This window comes from Ovis aries, chromosome 7, assembly GCF_016772045.2.
Source record: "Ovis aries strain OAR_USU_Benz2616 breed Rambouillet chromosome 7, ARS-UI_Ramb_v3.0, whole genome shotgun sequence".
Taxonomy (NCBI): domain Eukaryota; kingdom Metazoa; phylum Chordata; class Mammalia; order Artiodactyla; family Bovidae; genus Ovis; species Ovis aries.
Genome location: NC_056060.1, coordinates 17,584,951 through 17,606,230, shown reverse-complemented (window position 1 = coordinate 17,606,230; position 21,280 = coordinate 17,584,951). Strand labels below are relative to the sequence as shown.

The 21,280-nt window shown below is 38.7% G+C and overlaps 1 protein-coding gene and 1 long non-coding RNA gene across 5 annotated transcripts in view; one reads left to right on the top strand and one right to left on the bottom strand.

Annotated features, from left to right (window-relative positions):
- The window catches only part of LOC132660158 (uncharacterized), a 63,956-nt gene extending 42,822 nt beyond the window's left edge, over window positions 1–21,134 (bottom strand). Inside the window, exon 1 of the long non-coding RNA XR_009601422.1 lies at window positions 20,960–21,134. This is a non-coding gene — a long non-coding RNA (uncharacterized LOC132660158). The remainder of the gene's footprint in view (window positions 1–20,959) is intronic.
- Window positions 1–21,280, top strand: part of UACA (uveal autoantigen with coiled-coil domains and ankyrin repeats) — an 88,020-nt gene that overhangs the window by 25,277 nt on the left and 41,463 nt on the right. For 2 of the 4 annotated variants that reach the window (XM_060418896.1, XM_060418895.1), the window contains exon 2: window positions 1–21,280. This exon is cut by the window's left edge and continues 12,888 nt beyond it. The exons of the other annotated variants lie outside the window; for them this stretch is intronic. In XM_060418896.1, the coding sequence (XP_060274879.1) occupies window positions 21,242–21,280 (39 nt within the window). In that variant the 5' untranslated portion in view covers window positions 1–21,241. 4 annotated transcript variants of the gene reach the window in all.

Here is a 21,280-nt window from a genome sequence, read left to right as displayed (position 1 = left end):
CACGCTGTCTAATCCCAACTTAACCCCTTGGTGGTGGTGATGATGGTAATAGCAGTAATACTTAACTGCCATGTATCTTGCCTTTAGTCTATTAATTGGGATTTTTATAACTAATTGGGTGGTTATAAATTCTGAATGATATTAGCTTCATTTCACAGATGAGGATACTAAAACTCTGAAGGGATAAATAATTTGGCCAAGGTCATTGGCAAATAAGTTATCAAGCTGGGAACTTGCTGGGAACTCAATCCAGGATTTTTTGATGCTAAATCTCTGTTGGCTAATAGGAGCACACTCAATAATAGGCCATTGTACTCTTTCTGGCCAAATTATACATTCAAACAAGTTCTCAAAGACATTTTTAATAATGATAAATGAGTGCTTCTCTGAGACTGAGTTTTTAAACAAAATGAATAATAATAAAAAAGCTTCTCTTAGTGTCCAGCAGAGGGAGCCAGAAAGACTGATATTTGAATACAGTGGAATTCTCCAAGTTAGGAATATTCATTTACAAGCAATTCTGTTGAACTTATATTAAAAATGGCTCAGAGGTTAAAGCGTCTGCCCGCAATGCGGGAGACCTGGGTTTGATCCCGGGGTCGGGAAGATCCCCTGGAGAAGGAAATGGCAACCCACTCCAGTATTCTTGCCTGGAGAATTCCATGGACAGAGGAACCTGGCTGGCTACAGTCTATGGGGTCGCAAGGAGTCGGACACAACTGGGCGACTTCACTTTACTTCACTTCATATTAAAAATAACCATGCAAATGAAATATGTGTATTTTGATTTAAAAGTAAATGTTTATGTATTGAAAATGAGGAAGGATGTGTAACAAAATGTAAGGTGGTTATTATCTCTTTAATTGTGGTTTTGCTAGGTTGTCTTTTCTGCTTTTCTTGAATTTATATTGTATAATTTGTCTACCCTGAATGTGTGTTATATGATAAAAATAGCTGTCATTTTTTGTTTATATGGGTGAGATAAGAGCTATTAAATGGTTCATAAAGTGTTTTAAATGTTCTTCTAATCTAAAATGCATCGCCAGTCTTTTTCTTGCACTATTGATTTGCTTTGGAAATCTTTTTCATATTAACTAGGTAAATTTAGGCCATTACTTAACCTGAATCTTCAAGATTTTGAGTTACTATAATCTACACTTGAGAAAATATATTCAGTAGAAATAAAAGATGTATTATTTTAGATTCTTGCTTGTCATATTAATAGGGACATCTTAGAGTATAAAAGAAAAAATTCATTATGAATAACATGTTTAATATGATTCGGATTTAGAACTGAGCTCATGGCATCACCTTTCTCTTGCATCCATTTTGAAGAAATGTAAAAAGTTTAAAACCAAGATAACTCTTCTATGGACTGATGACTAGATAATCTTTGCCCTTTTTTTGACAGCATGGTATACAAAAACATTGAGATTTAGAATTAGAGCGTCTTGAATTTGAATTTTTACTCTGTCATTTGGTAGCTGTTTAACGTTGGCAAGTTACTGAACGTCTCTAATTTTCTTTCTCTTTATATGGTAAATGAAGATGGTAATAAAAGTCTTTTTGCTCAAGTTGAGGATTATGTGGGGGGAATGTGAAGTGCTTATTATTAATAATAAATGTTAACTTATCAGGTTTGCAACTTGAATTTTATGTTTGCTGCAACCTCACTTCCAACAACTGAACTGAACTGATTTATCCTTTATGGACTCAATATATTTACTCATACCCCCAGCCACTAAAGAAATAGAGATCTTTCACTAAATGTCCTAGCCTATAATCATAGGTATCCTGCCCTGTATTCAGCTACTAAAGTAATAGTTTCGCATCACAAGATCCCTCCACCTGTTTTTTTAACCTTTTGCTTCATTTGATTTCTGTGTTAATCAACTTGGCTATAGAAATAGATAACTCCCAGATTTCGGTGGCTTATAATCATTTTGCCTTACACAAAGACTTTGGGCTGCCTGTGCAGAGTGGCCCTGTTCCATATGTTTTCAAGCTGAGACCCAGACTGAAGGAGCAGCCTCTGTCTGGACCTGCAATTTGCACGGTATTGAGAGCTCAGAGGGCTGGCTGAAACTTGTGATAGCCCCTAAAGCTTCGGTTCAGGTACGGAGTGCCTCATGACTGCCAAAACATGTCACATGATTAGGTTCAAAGTCAGTGAGGCACGGGGACAAATATTGTTCCCACTGGAGGGTATAGGCAAGTTATGAATTAATGGGCAGGGATATAGAGCCTCTTCCAAGGATGGGTATGGTAAAGAGTGAACAGTAATGTAATCTGCCACAATCTTGCCTCTTGATTACAAATATTAACTTTCTTCCTTTCTGCATACTAGATTTATTTATCCTTTCCTCAAGAAAAATAGCTCATGGATTTCTTCCAGTCATATTAAAGTCTTGAAGCACATTAACATTTCTACATCATTTCTGTATGTAGATTTTCTTGACCCAGAGACAAGTCGTCTTCCACCCTCTGTCTCCCCAGTGTACAGTGATGGAGCAGGGATAGGCTATCCACAGTGAACCCATTTGTTAAGAAAGGGGAAGAATGGAGGCACACAGCAATCACTGTACCATGCTTAGTCGCTCAGTCGTGTCCAACTCTTTGCAACCCCATAGACTGCAACCTGCCAGGCTCCTCTGACCATGGGGATTCTCCAGACAAGAATACTGGAGTGGGTTGCCATGCCCTCCTCCAGGGGATTTTCCCAGTTCAGGGATCAAACCCAGGTCTCCTGCATTTCAGGCGGATTCTTTACTGTCTGAGCTGCCAGGGAAGCCCAAGAATACTGGAGTGGGTAGCCTGTGCCTTCTCCAAGGGATCTTCCCAACCCAGGAATCAAACCGGGGTTTCCTGCATTGCAGGCAAATTCTTTTACCGACTGAGCTACCAGGAAGCCACAGCCACACATTCTTACAATTGCCAGGGTGCAGCAATCACTGGACCCTAGCAATTGTAAGAGTGTGTGTGTGTGTGTGTGTGTGTGTGTGTGTGCATGCGCATGCTCGGTAGCTCAGTCATGTCTGACTCTTTGAGACCTCATGGACTATAGCCCACCGGGCTCCTCTGTCCATGGGATTTCCCACAAAGAATACTGGAGTGGATTGCTATTTCCTTCTCTAGGGGAACTTCCTGACCCAGGGATTGAACCCACATCTCTTGTGCCTCCTGCATTGGCAGGTGGATTCTTTATCACTGCACCACCTGGGAAGCCCCCATTATAAGAATATTCTTGGGTAAATATAGTGAGGCCTCCTTTTCTTCACGCTAGGGGCTGCTCCTTGACTAGGCCCTGGTTGTGCTCCTGTGTGAGGCTCCCTAGTTCATCATTTTCTGTGGCCATTGGCTGTGCCGTCTGTGAAGTGTTTCCTTTAATATATCCCACTCATCCATATTGGAACAGAGTATTGGAGGGTGTACCCTTCTCAGCTGGGGAATGAGTAAATGCTGAGCAGCTTTCCTGGCCTGCTTCTCACCTGTAGAAATTTGGGGACCCATGATGATCTAGAAGAGTAATAGACTGTTAACTCAGGCTGGGGATTGTTTTGGAAGTTGTCTTTTGTCTTTTTATCTATTTGGTTTCAGTCAGATCCATGTGCTATGAACTCCATCCTCAATTCCTTGAGAAATGCATTTTTCTCTAGACATCAGTACAATTATCTTGAACTTATCAGGCTTCTGTGGCACCACATCCTTAGTCTCTTCCTGTGGGGAGTTACCCTCCAAGCCATTTTGTTCCACTGAAAGAGTTTACTGGGTGAAAGGAAAACATTTGTTTCCTTTACTCACAACTCACTGAATACTTTTGTATTCCCAAGTGTGTGTGGGTTTTTCCACACCAAGCAGTTCTCTGTGGATACCAGCTGGGTGTCCTATAATATAACTCAGTGTTGGCACTACCCAGAACTAGCTCAGACCTCACAGTGTCAGGGATCAGTCATGTAACTTTCGATGCTCCTCTCCCACTTGGTGACTCTGGTTAGTTCATGGGGTCACAGAAGAGTCAGACACAACTTAGCAACTAAACAACATCATTAAGGTAATAATGACCTTAAATTTTAAAAGGATACTCTGATTTTTGTGCATTATCCAAAACTATGTAAGAAAGCTGTGGTAGAAAGTATTATTATTTCAGATTATCCAATCCCCTGCTTCCTTGAAGATGATCATATATGTGTGTGTGTGTTTGTGTATAATAGATATCCCCACGTGTACGACTTTTGCATATCTCACAAAGACTAGACCTCCCACGGTTATTGTTTTGGGGACTCATCATGTCATGCTTTGGCCAAATCTGGGCCAGCCTTCTTGTTTCAATACTTTATCAAGAGAATGCCTTTCCTATAAGGGTTGTTCTTTCAGCCTTGGTTCTGGAGGGGCATCTCAGGCTATTTCTACAGAGCTGACCCACAGTCTACAACATAATGTTAATAGGACATACAAGTTTGTTATTTTGAGAAACCACTGAAATTCGGAGGTAATTATTACAACAAAATGAACACCGCAGGAACTGGAACCAGAAGTAGGGGGTTTCCTTCAATACCAGTACCACCAAAAATAATAAAATATGTGGTGGAGGCCGGGGGTGGGGGGTGACAGCAAGGAAACTGTAAGGGCAAACCACATAATGTAGTGGTAAACAGAAAGGTTAGGGATAAAATGTTAGATAACTTGGTGAAAAGACTGGAATTGTGATTGGCATCTAACGTGGGAGTATGTAAAAGTAAAGTGTCAGTTGCTCAGTAATGTTCAACTCGTTGCAACCCATGGGCTGTAGCCAGCCAGGCTCTGTTGTCCAGAGGATTCTCCAGGCAAGAATACTGGAGTGGGTAGCTATTCCCTTCTCCTAGGGATCTTCTCGACCCAGGGATCAAATCCAGGTCTCCTGCATTACAGGTGGATTATTTACCACTGAGCCACCAGGAAAACCCCACTATCGTATCAGGTAGGGTTCTCCGGAGAACTAGAATTCAGTTCAGTTCAGTTCAGTTCAGTCGCTCAGTCGTGTCTGGCTCTGCGACCCCATGAATCGCAGCACGCCAGGCTTCCCTGTCCATCACCAACTCCCGGAGTTCACTCAGACTTACGTCCATTGAGTCAGTGATGCCATCCAGCCATCTCATCCTCTGTCGTCCCTCTCTCCTTCTGCCCCCAATCCCTCCCAGCATCAGAGTCTTTTCCAATGAGTCAACTCTTCGCATGAGGTGGCCAAAGTACTGGAGTTGCAGCTTTAGCATCATTCCCTCCAAAGAAATCCCAGGGCTGATCTCTTTCAGAATGGACTGGTTGGATCTCCTTGCAGTCCAAGGGACTCTCAAGAGTCTTCTCCAACACCACAGTTCAAAAGCATCAGTTCTTCGGCACTCAGCCTTCTTCACAGTCCAACTCTCACATCCATATATGACCACAGGAAAAACCATAGCCTTGACCAGACGGACCTTAGTTGGCAAAGTAATGTTTCTGCTTTTGAATATTCTATCTAGGTGGGTCATAACTTTTTTCCAAGGAGTAAGTGTCTTTTAATTTCATGGCTGCAGTCACCATCTGCAGTGATTTTGGAGCCCCCAAAAATAAAGTCTGACACTGTTTCCACTGTTTCCCCATCTATTTCCCATGAAGTGATGGGACCGAATATCAAAGATATCTGTATCTAAGAGAGAGATACTTATTTACTTTAAGGAATTAGCCTACGTGAATATGGGACTGAAAAATCTGATTTGTAAGACAGGCCAGCAGGCTGGGAACTCAGACAGGACTGTGTTATAGCCATGAGGCAGGATTGCTTATTCTCTGGAAATTTTCAGATTTTGCTCTTCAGGTTTTCAAGTGATTGGATGAGGCCCTACCCCACATTATCAAGGATTATCTCCTTTACCTCATGTCAGCTGATTTCAGATGTTAATTACATCTACAAAATACCTTCATAGCAACATCTAGACTCATATGCTGTTTTAAAGAGAGTGGAATATGAATATAGAAAGTACTTTCTAATAGATCTCATGATAAGGCAGCAAACAAATTAGTTTGATCACAACTAATAAACTAGATGTATTTTGGCTGAAGATGTTTGAACATCTAAAACAGAGGTTGGCAACTGTGGCCTACTGCTTGTTTTTTATAAATAAAGTTTTATTGTAACACAGCAATGCTTATTTTTTGTATATTGTCTGTGGCTGTTTTCATTCTACAGTGACAGAGTTGACTAGTTAAAACAGAAACTGCATGGCTTGCAAATCCTGAAATACTTACCATTTAGCCCTTTATAGAAAGTGCTTGCCAGTGCTTAAAGAATACATAGAAATGTCTATTTAGTTCTTTGGCCCATATTTTGATTGGGTCATTTATTTTTCTGGAATTGAGCTGCAGGAGTTGCTAATAGCCAGGACATGGAGGCAACCTAGATGTCCATCAGTAGATGAATGGATAAGAAAGCTGTGGTACATATACACAATGGAGTATTACTCAGCCATTGAAAAGAATACATTTGAATCAGTTCTAATGAGGTGGATGAAACTGGAACCTATTATACAGAGTGAAGCAAGCCAGAAAGAAAAACACCAATTCAGTATACTAATGCATATATATAGAATTTAGAAAGATGGTAACGATAACCCTGTATGCGAGACAGCAAAAGAGACACAGATGTATAGAACAGTCTTTTGGACTCTGTGGGAGAGGGCGAGTGTGGGATGATGTGGGAGAATGGCATTGAAACATGTATAATATAATATATGAAATGGATAGCCAGTCCAGGTTTGATGCATGATACTGGATGCTTGGGGCTGGTGCACTGAGACGACCCAGAGGGATGGTACGGAGAGGGAGGAGGGAAGGGGGTTCAGGATGGGGAACACGTGTATACCTGTGGCGGATTCATGTTGATGTATGGCAAAACCAATGCAATATTGTAAAGTAATAAACCTCCAATTAAAATAAAGAAAGAATACATAGAAATGCAGCTTGTGGTTCTTGCTCTGTTATGGTTCATTCCGAGTTCAATATTTCTATTCAAGTATGAATGTATACTTATTAAACATTACAGTAGCAATGTTTTGTCGTTGAAAGCTACAGATTTTACTAGTTTCATAAAATTTAATAATTTCTTAACTTTTCATTGCATAGACATTCAAACTTTCTCTTAGATCACTTGCTGAATTCAGTTTTTATGGATAAAATATATATGAATGCTGTTAGTTTTTAAATGAACACTTGTATATCTTTGGGAATGAAGAGAAAGTACTTTTTGTACAAAATTTGGTCAGCTTCATATTATTACAGTTGCAGAATTCATTGTTTGTATCTATTTTTCTTCTTTTAAGATGGTAAAAAGGTATATTTCTATGCCCAGCTCATCCCCCTTTTTTTAGATAATGGATTAAATAAAAAGCAAGCTATTTTAAAATTTGCTCCTTTATCTGTAAAATGGAATCAGACTACAAGATGCATTTGTTTCCCAACCAAGTAATAAATTGCAGCTTTAGTAGGTAGAGAGAGTCTAGGCCCTGGATTCAGACAGCTCTTGGCTTAAATGTAGTGGTTTAAAACAACAGCTATTTTTCTTGCTGCTGACTCCATAGGTCAGCAATTTCGGCTGGGTTCTGCTGCTTGGTTGTTCAACTGGTCTTGTCTGGGATTACTCATGTGGCTGCCAAGTCATTTGGTAGTGCCTCTGACGCTGGGTGGTCTAAGTTGGCCACGCTAATGTGTCTGGCAATTTTTGCTAGATTGCAGTTGGGCTCTTTCTCTCAAGATCTCTCATACTCTAGGAGGCTAACTTGCTTACACTGTGTCAGCAGCAGCCCCAGAGGGGAAGCGGCAAGGTCTCTTGAGACTTAGATTCAAAGTTCTACAAGATCACTTCTGCCACAGTTCAACTTGTCAAGTCCAGCCCAGATTTAAGGGATGAGGAAATAAATGCCATCTTTTGATGAGAATCATGGCAAAGTCATATTGCAAAGGATGGGTTTACAGGAGAGGAGGGAATTAATAGTAGCTGCCCAGTCTAACACCATCAGTTGCTTAGTTCCTTTATGCCCTGTTTGGAAAGTAGAAATAACAATGTGATTTAGAGAGTTTTTCTTATAGTGTAACACTTATGTATATAAAGCACTTAGAAGTATTTCTTAAAGAATTTTATTATTGTATACTTAAATATCATCAGAGTATTCATTCTTCCTCATTATTAATTTCATCATGTATTTTTAATGAGGAGAAACATATTAAGACTCATTGGGAGCAAATCCTGTGTAAAATAACTGTGCAGGAAGAGTTAGGCATATGTGTAGAACTATTATCTTTTTCATAATTAAAAAGAAAAGCAGTTAACTTTTAATGTGTTTGTAAAAATATGTATTTTCTTGTGACCCTCTGTCTACATATCTTTGTATTTCCAACTTTCAATTTTAAGAATACTGGCTAGTAGGGTAAGATTTATTATCAGTTTAATTCTCAAAAGGTCTTTTTAGTTCTAGCAAACATATTTTTATTTAGCTGTTTCTCTGCAAAGCCAAGAATAAATAGAAAACCAAAGAAACAAAAATACCTCTTATTTTTCACTGTAGTCAAATACCATCAGAAGCTCTTTTATAAGTGTATCTGTTTTGCTTTTTACTTTGTCAAGAATAAACATAGAATGTTTCCTAAATCTGTCCTGTTTTCAGACATTAGCAGAAATGTTTGTTAAAACTCACCAGAAGTTATTACTGTGTTCATTGGTGTGTGTAAGGTAGGGTAGGAGGCATCATAGACCCTTCTTGGTTTTTACCTTTATACTGAAAAAAATTCACTCATGACACTTAGATGTTTAAAGAACTACTTTGAATACATTGTTCTCTAAAATTTTCTTGGGAGAAATTTTTCTCCTGAATAACCAATTGCTTCGCATTTTAAAGGGGATCTTATATAAGATCTTATATATCCAGCCTAAGAGCTCTATTCTTGTATGATACACATTTATGATTTGTTGTGTTCAAGATCTATGTATATATTTACTCTAGAATTTGATGCTTCTTCTGTTACCAGAAGAATGTTAAAATAAAACAGGAAGGGTGAAATATGCAATAGTAAGAAAAAAATGATACTTAATAAAATTGGAGAGGCAATTTCCTATCTATTTTAAACAACCTCTTTTGGGCCCCTAGACAGCTCTAATAAAGGAGCAAATACCTGCAATAGTTAGTGGTAGACAGTCTGGTATTTATACGACAGACTAGAATAGAATCAAACAGAGTGGTCAGGAAATCTTATCAAGGCAGTGCTGAGTCTTTTAGACTGTTGTTTGTTTAAAGTTATTTTATTTATTTATTTTTAAAATTTTATAGCACCTTCAGTATTTAAGATGTTAGATTTGTTATTTAAGTAATAATAATAATAATTGTTGTTGTTTTTTCTTGACATTTTTATATAGAGAAATTCAGTAAAGCAGGATTTAGCCTGTTAATGTCTTGGTCAGAAAAACGGTTGACAGGATAAATTTTCCCCTTCCTCTAATTGTTCCAGTGAGTCCTGACTAAATAGTGCTTTCAGATCACATGGTAGAAGACTTGCGTAGATAAAATGCGGCCTAATTAAATGAGGAAAAGGAAAAATCAGAAAGGGAAGAGAGCCTGGCATCTAAGAGAAAGATACTGGATGCACAACTTTTGTTTTCCTGGTTTATTTTAACTTTTTTTTTTTTCTTTTTCTGTTATGTAAGATCTAACTTGCTGTTATATAAGAAAGAAGAGTAAATAACCTTTGGACTAAATGGAATGGGGGAAATATTTCTAACTATCATCAATCCAGTGAACTGTAGAACAGTTCTTAATTGTGCAGCCTAATCTTCAAGGAATGTTTATGCTTCATGAGCTTTGCTTTCTGCTGTTTGCTCCATTTTCAGTTGTGGCGGGGCTTGTCTTGGGTTTAGTAACGAGAATGGTGATAATTGTAGGGTGCTGTGGAAGCCTTAAACTCACTGAGTTATGTACTTTAAATATGTACTGCTTTTTACATGTCAATTATACTTTAATAAAGTGGTTTTAAAAAAGAGATTTTGGCTGCTGCCTTATTCACTCCTATATCTCTGGTGCCATGCCTGACATACAGGTGCTTCATTAAAGTTTGTATATACAAATATGGAAGTTTTTATTTATTTACTTATTCTTGAAGTAAAGGACATCTAAGTTTCTGAGGCTTAAATTTTTTAAAGAGGACTTGCATTTTTACATCAAAGATTTATTTTCAGATGATTTGAGGAGTTGAAATTTCTTAATTAGTAGAAACCACTGGACAAGTCTAACAGAATTCTCTAATCATTCTGCAGCTAACTGCAGTTGCCTTATACAAAATCCCATAATCTCCCAGTGACTCAGTTTCTGCATATATAATATAAGAATCAGTTAGCATTTCAATATGAGGAGGCTGAAGGAGGTAGTGGGGATAACACTATTCAGGGATTTGTAGACATCATGAGCATAGCCTGGTGTGCTACAGTCCATGAGGTTGCAAAGAGATGGACATGACTAAGCAAATGAACAACAACAAGACGTCCTGAAGGAATTTGTTTTTCTCCTCCAAGAATAGGATACTACTGAAAGATTTTAAGTGAGGTGGCAGAGGGCGTTTGAAAGGGAGTGGTGTGATTTGGTTTGCATTCTGAAAATCACTTTGGCTACAGTGTGGAGAATACAAGGGAAGGGGCTGGAATGAGTCTGGACAGACTGTTTAGGAAATTAATGCAGTAATCCTGGTGAAGGATGGTGCTAACTTGAAGTAGGGTGATGATAGGCATGGAGATGAGCAGTTGGATTTGAATAATGGGGAGGTAAAGTCTCTTGGGATTTGGTGCCAGGGGAACAAGAAGGGTCTGGTGTCAAGACTCATCTCTATATCTCTGTCTTGTACAACTAGATGGATGATAGCATCATTTACTGTGTTAGTGAAAGTTGGAGTGAGGTCAAGTTTCAGGAGGAAGAACATGTTTATAGTTTGAAACATGGAGGTACTTTTAAGACACTGGAGAGGAATTGTCAAGAAGATATTTGAATATGTGGGCCTGAAGCTTAGAGAAGCCTGGGTTGCAGATGTGTATATGACAGTCATATGTAAACAGATTTTTAAATTACAATATGATGAAGTGGTTTGTCTACAAGCTGTGTTTAGTTTCCTAATTTGTGGTGTTATTTCAAACCTGGTGATTTTTCTACTCTTTTTTTACTAAAACATTAGATTTATGTTTTACTAAAATATTTTACTAAAACATAAGATTTACAAAAGTTTCCAGACAAGCCGCACAAAATGATCACAAGGTTTTTCTTGAAGGGAGAATTCTACACTTGACAGGAGGGTCACAGTGTTACTAATAAGGGCTGTGATATTTGTTTAATGTTTCCATTTTGGTTCAAAGATAGAGCTTGTCCATCTACAGTGTCTAAATAAAGTTAGACTTGGCTGGAGAGCATATTCTAAAAAACTGGCTAGCTGTTTTTACCCAGTGCAGTTAGATCACCATAAGGTGGGAGAGAGGAAAAAGTATAACACCCGCACCCCTGCTGGTAACCCTGACAATCACCTTTATTCACAGTGCTTTCTGTTTAAACCGTGAAGGGGGAAATGAGTAAAAGCAGAGAGGGATCACCGCTTTTGAATGTTTCGCAACATCCAGATAATACTTGTAGCCTCTGCTCAGGCTTTACAACAGTGAATCAGGGCATGACATAGACTTGCTAATGTGTATTTAATCACCAAAGGACTGAAGCTGTCTAGGCTTTTATTCTATAATGTTTTTAAGACTGTGTCCATTAAATGCAAACAAAAAAGGAAGAAGTCTTGGCAGAACAGAAGTCACGCAGACTTGATGATCGGATCAGTGTAAATATTGTTCATGGCATACAGCCTAGTCCGTGCTCTAGCTGTTTCCATGGCTTGGGCCTCCTTGGCCTTCCACTGCTCTAATGCTGTTTGCTAATGGATTGTCTGGTTTGGAACCACTTAACAAAGCCAGGAACCACGGCAGGACTGTTCATATCTGCAGTGTTGGGGACCACCGATTCAAAACATCTAAACATATTCTTCCCAGCTTGTCTACATTCAGTTCAGTTCAGTCACTCAGTCGTGTCCGACTCTTTGCGACCCCATGAATCGCAGCACGCCAGGCCTCCCTGTCCATCACCATCTCCCAGAGTGCACTCAGACTCACGTCCATCGAGTCAGTGATGCCATCCAGCCATCTCCTCCTCGGTCGTCCCTCTCTCCTCCTGCCCCCAATCTCTCCCAGCATCAGAGTTTTTTCCAATGAGTCAACTCTTCTCATGAGGTGGCCAAAGTACTGGAGTTGCAGCTTTAGCATCATTCCTTCCAAAGAAATCCCAGGGCTGATCTCCTTCAGAATGGACTGGTTGGATCTCCTTGCAGTCCAAGGGACTCTCAAGAGTCTTCTCCAACACCACAGTTCAAAAGCATCAATTCTTCGGCGCTCAGCCTTCTTCACAGTCCAACTCTCACATCCATACATGACCACAGGAAAAACCATAGCCTTGACTAGATGGACCTTAGTCGGCAAAGTAATGTTTCTGCTTTTGAATATTCTGTCTAGGTTGGTCATAACTTTTTTCCAAGGAGTAAGCGTCTTTTAATTTCATGGCTGCAGTCACCATCTGCAGTGATTTTGGAGCCCCCCAAAATAAAGTCTGACACTGTTTCCACTGTTTCCCTATCTATTTCCCATGAAGTGATGGGACCAGATGCCATGATCTTCGTTTTCTGAATGTTGAGCTTTAAGCCAACTTTTTTGCTCTCCTCTTTCACTGTCATCAAGAGGCTTTTTAGCTCCTCTTCACTTTCTGCCATAAGGGTGGTGCCATCTGCATATCTGAAGTTATTGATATTTCTCCTGGCAATCTTGATTCCAGCTTGTGTTTCTTCCAGTCCAGTGTTTCTCATGATGTACTCTCCATACAAGTTAAATAAGCAGGGTGACAATATACAGCCTTGACGTACTCCTTCTCCTATTTGGAACCAGTCTGTTGTTCTATGTCCATTTCTAACTGTTGCTTCCTGACCTGTATACAGATTTCTCAAGAGGCAGGTCAGGTGGTCTGGTATTCCCGTCTCTTGCAGAGTTTTCCACAGTTTATTGTGATCCACATAGTCAAAGGCTTTAGCATAGTCAATAAAGCAGAAATAGATGTTTTTCTGGAACTCTCTTGCTTTTCCCATGATCCAGTGGATGTTGGCAATTTGATCTCTGGTTCCTCTGCCTTTTCTAAAACCAGCTTGAACATCAGGGAGTTCATGGTTCATGTATTGCTGAAGCCTGGCTTGGAGAATTTTGAGCATTACTTGACTAGCGTGTGAGATGAGTACAACTGTGCAGTAGTTTGAGCATTCTTTGGCATTGCCTTTCTTTGGGATTAGAATAAAACTGACCTTTTCCAGTCCTGTGGCCACTGCTGAGTTTTCCAAATTTGCTGGCATATTGAGTGCAGCACTTTCACAGCATCACCTTTTAAGATTTAAAACAGCTCAACTGGAATTCCATCACTTCTGCTAGCTTTGTTCGTAGTGATGCTTTCCAAGGCCCATTTGACTTCACATTTCAAGATGTCCAGCTCTAGATTAGTGATCACATCATCATGATTATCTGGGTCGTGAAGATCCTTTCTGTACAGTTCTTCCATGTATTCTTGCCACCTCTTCTTAATATCCTCTGCTTCTGTTAGGTCCATACCATTTCTGCCCTGAGCTGTCATTGGGTATTCTTCTGGAAGGAATAGTTCAAGTTTAAAAGTCCCTCCCTCAAAGGGGGAATCCTGTGGGCCAGCAGCGACCACATGAAAATAATGGGCATTGCTTTCATCTGGTTCTGCTTTATGCCAGGAACTGGTTCTGCCAGCAGATGCTGGGTTTCCTTGATAATCTTGTGGGGCAGCCCAGCCATCTTGTTATATCCCAAGTTCGAACTCTGATCTTGTCTCCCTGCTCATCATTTAGTAGATAGTTTACTAAACTATATACTTTTTTTTCTACAATTTTTTTTTCTGATTTTCTCTCTTTTGAACTACTTCTATACCTTCCATGTAATTAATGTAGTATTACAGCAGTGTATGAACATCCAGTATTCCTGCTGGGAGAATCCCATAGACAGAGGAACCTGGCAGGTAACAGTCCATGGGGTCATAAAGAATCAGACACAACTGAGCATCTGAGCATAGAACATAGACAGCAGTGTATTATGATTATCTGCATGTTTACATATGTGTCTGTCTTTTTCATATTAGGAGAGCAATTGAAGAAAATCCCTGGGTTTTATTCCTGTGAATTGCCTGAGGCCAGGTCTCATGTATGCTTTGTTCCCTATTTTATATCCTGCCCCTGACTCGTGGCATAGCACATACCAAATGATAACGTATATTTACATCCTGAGTCTAGTATTTAAATGTATCCCTTTAGACACAATGCTTGTTAAATTTTTACTGAGCAAAATAAATTATCCCATCTTCTGACAGTTATTCAGTATTTTAGAAACAAAAGACAAAACTCCTTTGCTGCTTCTCCTTATCTGTGTTAGCAGTTTTTGACTTGGAGTTCATGGATTCCATATTTGTAGAGAGATCAGTGATCCTCCAAAATAAATGTAAATTATTTTGATTATGTGCTTATATATACGTTTAAAAAGAGCGTCCATTCCTTTCATCCGATTCTTGAAGGGGTCTGCGACACTAAAATGATGAACAGCTGTGAATTAGCTTTTGTTTAGCATGACTTTTTCTTGGTTTTAAGCAGTTTTCTATGAAAGTTTTGTGGTAATCTGTGAAAGTTTTCCGTATGTTTCTCTCTTGGATAATGCCTCTAAAATGGCCTTTGGGCTAAAACTGGCCTTTAAATAATATTACCTGTGACCTATTGAATCTACCCCTTAAATATATAAATACTTTATATGAATTTGCATATATTTTAAAATCTACTTGCTTATTTGCTTCTATAAAGTTCTTCTCAAGAGACCTTCTATCCTAAATATTGAATAAATGAAGCAACTGTTGGACTCATTTATGTTTAAAAATCTTGACTAGACCTTTTAACAGAGAAGAAATTAGAGGTTAGTATACAAAATTTTTAGTAATTTTTTTTCTGTGTGGTGGAATTTCTATTTGTATATGTAAAGTTAAATGTATTACAGATTTTCCACATTAGAGATGTATTACTTAAACATTTTAAAAATTTCATTTAATTTCTGAAAAGTTACGAATTTGCAGTTGATGCTAGTATGAGGAAATCACTGTTGAAACTTTTAAGTGATTTTCCTTATGGCGATTTAGTGTTTAAAGGTATCATCTATTTAGGTCTACCTAGAATCTTTGTGTTAGAATGTTTTATTTATTCTCCAGAAACAACTGTATTTTGATTTTTACCATAGATGTGTTGGCTTGGTACATTCTGAGTTTAATGAATAGCTTCTTTTCAAACAGTACAGTACTGAAGTACAGAAACATATTTATTATAATATGTGGTAAACACTTAATGCTTTAAAAAAAAAAACTGCTTCTTTTCAGAATGCTTTCATTCAGTAGCACAGGACTCATCTTGTAAGCATATGGCTGTGAATGAAAATGGCTTTATTTTAATCCAGAGAGGACTGAGTGGAAAGGCTATACTGTGTTTCCTGCCAAATTAATGAATCAGTGAAGGGCCTTGGTAAGAGGCATGTAATATGGTTTAAAAATTTATACATCAACCAAATTTATTGGACCAAATGTCAAAAGTGCATGAAACAGAAGTTGAGTTTAGCATAGTGAACCCCTGAAGAACCTGTAACTCAGCTTTAACAATTATTGACCTGTGGTCAATCTCATTTCATCTGTATCTTCACCCTTTTAATTTTGTTTTTAAAAGTTTATTAGTTAATGTAAATCATGCTAATGATATTGTGAGATTGCATTTCTTTTGTTTTATTTTTAATTGTGGTAAAAAGCACAGACAGTTTACCATCTTAACCATTTTTAAGTGAACATTTCAGTAGTGTTAAGCATATTCACACTGTTGTGCAAATTATCATCAAAAAATTTTCATCTTATAAATCTGAAATGCTGAAATATACCTATTAAATAACAACTCCCCATTTCTCTCTTTCCCCAAATCCATTCTAAGTTTTGTTTCTCTGAATTTGACCACTTTGGATACCTCATAAGTGGAATCATAGCGTATTTGTCTTTGGAGGGCTGAAGTTTATTTCACTTAGCATAATGTCAAGATTCATCTGTGGTGTAACATGTGAAGAATTTCCTTCCTTTTTATGCCGGATTCCTATTCCATTGCAGGTATATAGCACATTTTGTTTATCAGTTCATCCATCAGTGGACATTTGGGTTGTTTCCACCTCTTGGCTATTGTGAATGATGCTGCCGTGAACATGGGCGTGCAGATACCTCTTTGAGACTCTACTTTCAATCCATTCAGATATGTACCCAGAAAAAGGATTAGTGGATTGTGTGGTAGTTCTGTTTTTAGTTTTTTGAGGAATCTTCATCTTGTTTTTTGTAGTGGTTGCACTGTGTTCATTCCCACCAGCTGTGGGAAGGGTTCAGATTTCTCCACATCCTTAGCAGCACTTATCATTTTCTAGTTTTTTGATAGTAGCCATCCCAATGTGCGTGAAGTGATATCTTATTATGATTTGATTTGTATTTCTAATTTCAGGATGTTTAACATCTTTTTATATGCTTATTGGTCATTCATGTATCATCTTTGGAGAAAAGTCTATTTAAGTCCTTTGCCCATTTTTAATTGGGTTATCTGTTTCTTTATAATTGAGTTACAGTTTTTTATATAGTCCCCATATTAACTGTTCATCAGATACATGATTTGGAGACATTTTCTCATTCTCTGTCTTTCATGCAGGATTTTTAAGTTGGATGTTGTTCCAGTTTTGTTTTGTTGCCTGTGCTTATAAGAAATTACTGTTAAATCCAAAGTCATAAAGCTTTCCCCTGTGTTTTCTTTTAGGAGTTTTATATTTGAATGTTAAATTTAGGTCTTTAAATTTAGTTTTTAATCATTCTGAATTACGTTTTCTATATGGTGTAAGGTAAGGGTCCATCTTCATTCTTTTGCACGTGGATATCCAGTTTTCTCAACAGAAATTGTTGAAGAGACTGTCCTTTCACCATCAACTGGTCTTACACCCTTGTTGAAGATCATTTGACCTTATATATTAGGATTTATTTCTGGTTCTTTATTCAATTTGATAGATCTGTCCTGTGTGTGTGCTTAGTCGCTCAATTGTATCTGACTCTTTGCAACCCCATGGACTGTAGCCCACCAGGCTTCTCTGTTCATGGGGATTCTCCAGGCAAGAATACTAGAGTGGGTTGCCATGTTCTCCTCAAGGGGATCTTCCCAACCCAGGGATCAAACCCAGGTCTCCTGCACTGCAGGCAGATTCTTTACTGTCTGAGCCACCAGGGAAGCCCAGAGCTATGTATCTGTTTTCATGACAGTACCATACTGTTTGGATTACTGTAACCTTATAACATTTTTGAAATCAGAACATGTGAGACCTCAAACTTTTTCAAGATTATTTGGCTATTTGGGTTCCCTTGAAAGTCAATATGAATTTTAAGGTGAATTTTTCTATTTCTGAAAAAAAAAAAAAAAGCCTTTGGAATTTTGATAGAGATTATATTGAACCTGTGAATTGCTTTGAGTAGTATTGACATTAATGATAGTAAATCTTCCAGTCTAACATGAACTGTCTTTCCATTTATTTGTTATCTTCTCTAATTTCTTTCAGCAATGTTTTGTAGTTTTTGGTATACAAGTCTTTCACTTTACTGGTTAAGTTTAGTCCTAATTATTGTATTATTTTTGATGCTATTGTAAGTGGAATTGTTTTCTTAGTTTCGTTTCTGGATTACTCTTTGTTAGTGTATATAGAAGCATAATTGTGTATTGCTTTTGTATCCTGTAATTGTGCTGGATTCATTGATTAGGTCTAAATTTTTTATTCTTGTGGAATTTTTAGGATTTTTTGCATATAACATTTCAGTGATAAAGAATCTGCCTGCCAACACAGGAGACCCGGGTTTGAGATCCTTAGTCAGGAAGATCCCCTGGAGAAGGAAATGGCAACCCACTCCAGTATTCATTCCTGGGAAATCCCATGGACAGGGGAGCCTGGCAGTCTACAGTCCATGGGGTTGCAAAAGAGTTGGATATAACTTAACAGCTAAACAACAAAGAACAACATCTGCCATCATGTCATCTCCAAACAGATATAATTTTACTTCTCCCTTTCCAATTTGAATGCCTTTTATTTCCTTTTCTTGTCTAATGTTCTGGGTAGAACTTCTATACTTTGTTGAATAAAAATGGTGAGAGTGAGCATCCTTATTTTGTTCCTGATCGTAGAGGAAGTGTTTCACCATGGGATATGATGATACCTATGTGCTTTTCACATATGACTATTATTATGTTGAGGCAATTTCCTTCTTTTTTATGGTTTTTATTTTTGGCTTTGCTGGGTCTTCCTTGCTGTATGGGCTTTTCTCGAGCTGCAGTGCAAGGGCTTCTCATTGCCGTGGCTTCTCTTGGAGCACAGGCATGCAGGCTCAGTAGCTGGGGCTCCTGGGCTCTAGAGCATGGCGCAATAGTTGGGGCATACAGGCTCAGTTGCTCCGTGGCCATGTGGGATTTTCCCAGACCAGGGATTGAACCCGTGTCTGCACTGGTGTATGTGGCGTCATGGTGTATAATCCTTTCCATGTGCTGTTGAATTCAGTCTGTCCCCCTGATTATTGTGATAATTTTTGAAGTAAATACCAAAAATAGGAAGTAGGCTAAAAAATGGGTAAACATGGTATACTGGCAGATACTGATAAGTATTCTGAAGATGGATGAAACAGCAGAAAGATAAAGAGTGGCAAGGGTAGCATAGGGCTAGTGCTATAGATACAGTATTTGAGAAGTTCTCTGAGGAAGTGATATTTAAGGACTAGAATGAAGGTAAGGGAAGAGCCTTATTGGCACAGGGGACAGCAGAGGTGGGAATTTGTCTTGAGCTCTTGGGAAATAGCTGAGAAGGAGAGAGAGAAAGTAGGAAAAGGAGATTGAGAAACAGAGGAGGTTCAGGATATCCACAGTATAGGAGGGTCCATATACCCTGTCTCCTGAGCCTTAGTTATTCCATAAGACAGCTCCATAGAAGGTGAAGTCGCTCAGTCGTGTCCGACTCTTTGCGACCCCATGGACTGTAGCCTACCAGGCTCCTCCATCCGTGGGATTTTCCAGGCAAGAGTACTGGAGTGGATTGCTGTTTCCTTCTCCAGGAGATCTTCCCAACCCAGGGATCGAACCCAGGTCTCCCGCGTTGCAGGCAGACGCTTTACCATCTGAGCCACCAGGGAAGACAGACAGCTCCATATATGGCTTTTATTACTCCTTGCAGATTTCCTCCTTTCTTTTTATTTGCTTTGCCTTTGCTGTCCTATTTCTAGAAATGATGTGCTTGCTCTGTTAATCAAAGGACAGGGCCTGAGTTCTGTCCCACCCAGATTTCCTCTGAAGAAGGGTGAAATGGAGTAGGCAGAATCTCTGGGTCCAGCCAAGAATCCATTGTGATGTCTAATGTGATTTGGGGGAAAAAAAAGTTGTCTCAAAAATAATACATTATGGTATATGATCTTATATATCTTATAATTAGAATATATACCTAATATTTAACATAGGAGGAAATGGATTTCTTAGTGATATTCGTAACAGAATTTAGCTGGCGGCACGATCTGTAGAATGTATAGCCCTTACCTCCTTCCTATAAACAGTTGTGTTGGGCGGTTTTTCATTCCCATGAAATGGTTTTCTCAAATCTGACTTTTTGGAGGAAGTGTAAATTATTCTCGTGCTAGTGCGGGAACTAGAACAGAAAAAAATCCCTGGAGCTTGTGGAAACTGGTCACCGTCCTTGATAATGTAAGGGGTGTTGTAGTAGTACAAGCAGGTAAAACATCACGGATGAGAACATGGAGAGGTTGTTTACTTTGTCCCCACGTGGAGTTTTATTTACAGTCTAGCTCAGTGATTAATATGCATTTGCTTCCTTTAATATTTAATCATCTTATTTGTTTTTTAAAATCCCTGAATCCAGATCATTTGATTTTCCACTGATAAAATATTTACTTGCTATATCAGGCAGGGTGCTAAACTTGGAAATTAAGAGCAGTGAGTTAGATTTAAAGTTTGTTGAAACCTGTTCATCATAATGCAGACCGTTTAATGTCTTGGCAGTGCCTCGCTCTTCTCATTTAACATTCTAGGAGACAGACTGGCAGCAGTTGTAAGCTGAAACCTGGTTGCATGCAGAACGAGACTGAGAGGGGTACGAGGAAAATGGAGAAAAATCTGAAAATGTTTCTTTGTGTGTGTGTTTCCTTAAATTAAAGTGTGATTTTATTTGCCAAAAATAGAATTTTATATTCTGTTTATCAAGGTTATTATAACTTCTGTTTAGACAATCCTAAGACTGAAATGGGTTTAAAATGTTTGTTTTTTTTTTTTTTTTGGTGGGAATAACCAAATTTGTCTGTTAACAGTGTTGTTGTAATGTCACGCAAGTTGCTTTGATATAAAAAGCATGTTTTACAATGTGTTTGAGTCATTTTTCCCTTGCAGACCTTAGGTTTATTACTCAGAGGAGAAGCATGCATTTACAGTATATTCTTAGCTGCTCTTCTCTATCTATCACTCAGCTGTCAAGGCCTATGGAATCTAAAATAGATCCTGACCAATGGGAGACAGTCTACACACTGTTACAGGATGAGTCGGATGTGGACAGCTTTATTGTGCACAGACGCTGGTCTGTGCCGCAGTGTTGAGGCGGCCGGATGTAGAGTGCTGTTCAAGCTTTCCAGTGGAGTCCCCGAAAAGGGAAGGCAGTGAAAGACAGCTTCTAAAGAATAACAAATAGGAGGAGTTACAGTACCTGATTTGGGGCTGCTCGTAATCAAGTGCTGCCGCTGCGAGGAAGATTAATTTTCAAGCGCTATGAAGGCGGAGAAGGATTCCGAAGACATATCCGAAGAAAATATCCTTAGAGATCCAAGCTAAGTGTAGTGCAGCAGGAAGACTGCCGAACAGGAAGAGTTCTAAGAAGGACTGAGTCACTAGTTAGGAGTTTCTCTGAGGGCTCGCTTTGTGAGCCACAGTGATTTGTAACTTAATGCGAACTAATTTGCTGTTAGCAACAAGAAACTAAATCCTGCCTATGATGAGCTGTTGGTTTTCTTGTGCTCCTAAGAACAGA